This window comes from Hippichthys cyanospilos, chromosome 1 (assembly GCF_059441005.1).
Source record: "Hippichthys cyanospilos isolate Australia breed blue-spotted pipefish chromosome 1, RoL_Hcya_1.0, whole genome shotgun sequence".
In the NCBI taxonomy this organism is placed as follows: Eukaryota; Metazoa; Chordata; class Actinopteri; order Syngnathiformes; family Syngnathidae; genus Hippichthys; species Hippichthys cyanospilos.
The window spans coordinates 31,675,073-31,677,500 of record NC_142369.1 but is presented as its reverse complement, the minus strand read 5'-3'; the positions used below and the strand labels follow the sequence as shown (position 1 = coordinate 31,677,500).

Here is a 2,428-nt window from a genome sequence, read left to right as displayed (position 1 = left end):
GATGACAGTGTCCTCGTTAAGGAGGTTTGCAGTGTTGTCTCTCGCCGCGCAGCACAGCTATGTGGTGCTGGTTTGGCTGCTGTGGTTGATAAAATCAGACAGAACCGCAACTTGCAGCAGCTCACCGTTACAGTTGGAGTTGATGGCACCTTATATAAGATGCACCCTCAGTAAGTATCTTTTGTCCCAGGTTTTTAAGGAAAATAGTTTGCTCTTTAACCTCTAATCCCTTAACCAAATAAAACTACTATTTCTCTCCAATCCAAAGTTTTGCAGGAGTCATGCAAGAGACATTGCAGGATCTGGCGCCACAGTGCAAAGTAACGTTCCATAAGTCTGAGGATGGAAGTGGCAAAGGAGCAGCACTCATAACTGCAGTGGCCTGTAGAATCAGGGGCAATTCCCTGGCTAATAGCACAAACTAATTTCTATATCTTGTGTGGCTGTCACTATCAAATATTTTTTCAGTTCTATCACCATCAATGAATCGAATAATAGAGAATGTATTTGCATTAACGTGTATTGCAAAAACAATTTTTACAATGACTGTTTTTAACCCATTGTTTATTCGTATTATTGTTATATAGTATTTTTCAGTGATTTAAAAAAAAAAAAAGCAACAATCAATCAATACCGCGGAAAAATGTTACACTATATTTACCAGCCCTTTTTAAATGCAATCAATGGTTCCGTCATTGTTTTCCAAGATAAAAGTAGATGTTTGCTTATTTTGAATAAACACAAAAGGTACACAATGACTACAGAACTCTATTAACTACTGTAGAGAGTCTTGAATCAGGGATTTTGGACAGTTTTAGGTTAAAGAATGGATCTAAATCAGGGGTGCCCACACTTTTTAACCCAGCAGTAATCATACATACAAGCACCCAGGAATAACTAGCTGAGTGCTAGAGTAAGCTGGGTGGTCATTGTCTGCGCTGTATTTCACTCATGATTTCATGAGCTGAAATTGCATTGTGTAAACAGTAGATTAAAACTCATGCCCTCATTAGTTGATGGTCGCGCGCATATATATATATATATATATATATATATATATATATATATATATATATATATATATATATATATATATATATATATATTATATATATATATATTATATATATATATATATATAGATAGATATGTAGATAGATATGTATATATATATGTATATATATAGATATGTATATATATATATATATATATATAGATATATATATATATATGTATATTATATATATATATATATATATATATATATATATATATATATATATATGTATATTATATATATATATATATATATATATATGTATATTATATATATATATATATATATATATATATATATATATATATATATATATATATATATGTATATTATATATATATATATATATGTTCATTGAATTAACAACAGGTGCAGTTCAGTGGCAACAATCAGAAAACCCTCAAAACAGGACTGGTTTTACATGTGGAGGTCATTTCAAGTTTCTCCCTCTTACTCTTTTTTGGCTGGTTTTCCACTCGTGCTGATTTTGGCTTGCGTATTTATCTCTAGTGGTAGTATGAGGCGATTCCTTAACCACACAGAAGCTGCACAGGTTGTCCAACTTTTCCAGAATTGCACATCCACATGTTCTGCAGCAAGAAGGTTTAATGGGTCTCCTAGCACAATCTCCATAACATGGATGAGATTTCAGGAGACTGGTGGTTATTCTCTGAGAGCTGGACAGGGCCACAGAAGGTCCTCAACCCCTCAGCAGGACCGATACCTGCTCCTTTGTGCAAGGCGGAACAGGCTGAGCACTGCTCGTGCCCTACAGTATGACCTCCAGAGGGCCACTGGTGTGAATGTCTCTTCCCTAACAATCAGGAACAGACTTCACTAAGGTGGCCTGAGGGCCCAACGTCCTGTAGTGGACCCTGTGCTCACTACCCAGCACCGTGGAGCTCAACTGGCATTTGCTCAAGAACACCTGAATTGGCAAGTCTGCCACTGTGCGAGAGCAGCTTCACCCTGAGCACCTGTGACAGACGTGAAAGATTCTGGAGAAGACAAGGAGAACGTTATGCTGCCTGCAACGTCGTTCAACATGGCAGGTTTGGCGGTGGGTTAGTGATGGTCTGGAGAGGCATATCCATGGAGGGAAGCACAGACCTCTACTGCCTAGGAAATGATGCTCTGACTGCCATATGGTATCGAGATGAAATCGAGAAGAACCCATTGTCAGACCCTACGCTGGTGCAGTAGGTCCGGGTTTCCTCCTAATGCACGACAAAGCCCGGCCTCACGTGGCAAGAGTATGAAGGTGGTACCTGGAGGATGAAGGAATTGAAATAATTGAATGGCCTTCACGATCCCCTGACTTAAAACCAATAGAACATCTCTGGGACTTTATGTTTCGGTCCATTAGGCGCT

The 2,428-nt window shown here is 37.9% G+C and overlaps 1 protein-coding gene across 3 annotated transcripts in view; it reads left to right on the top strand.

The window, feature by feature from the left end:
• The window catches only part of hk2 (hexokinase 2), a 36,122-nt gene extending 35,364 nt beyond the window's left edge, over positions 1–758 (top strand). For all 3 annotated transcript variants that reach the window (XM_088410785.1, XM_088410777.1, XM_088410767.1), the window contains exons 17-18: positions 1–170; positions 269–758. The exon at positions 1–170 is cut by the window's left edge and continues 67 nt beyond it. In XM_088410785.1, the coding sequence (XP_088266911.1) occupies positions 1–170; positions 269–425 (327 nt within the window). In that variant the 3' untranslated portion in view covers positions 426–758. The remainder of the gene's footprint in view (positions 171–268) is intronic.
• The last annotated feature ends 1,670 nt before the right edge of the window (positions 759–2,428 follow it).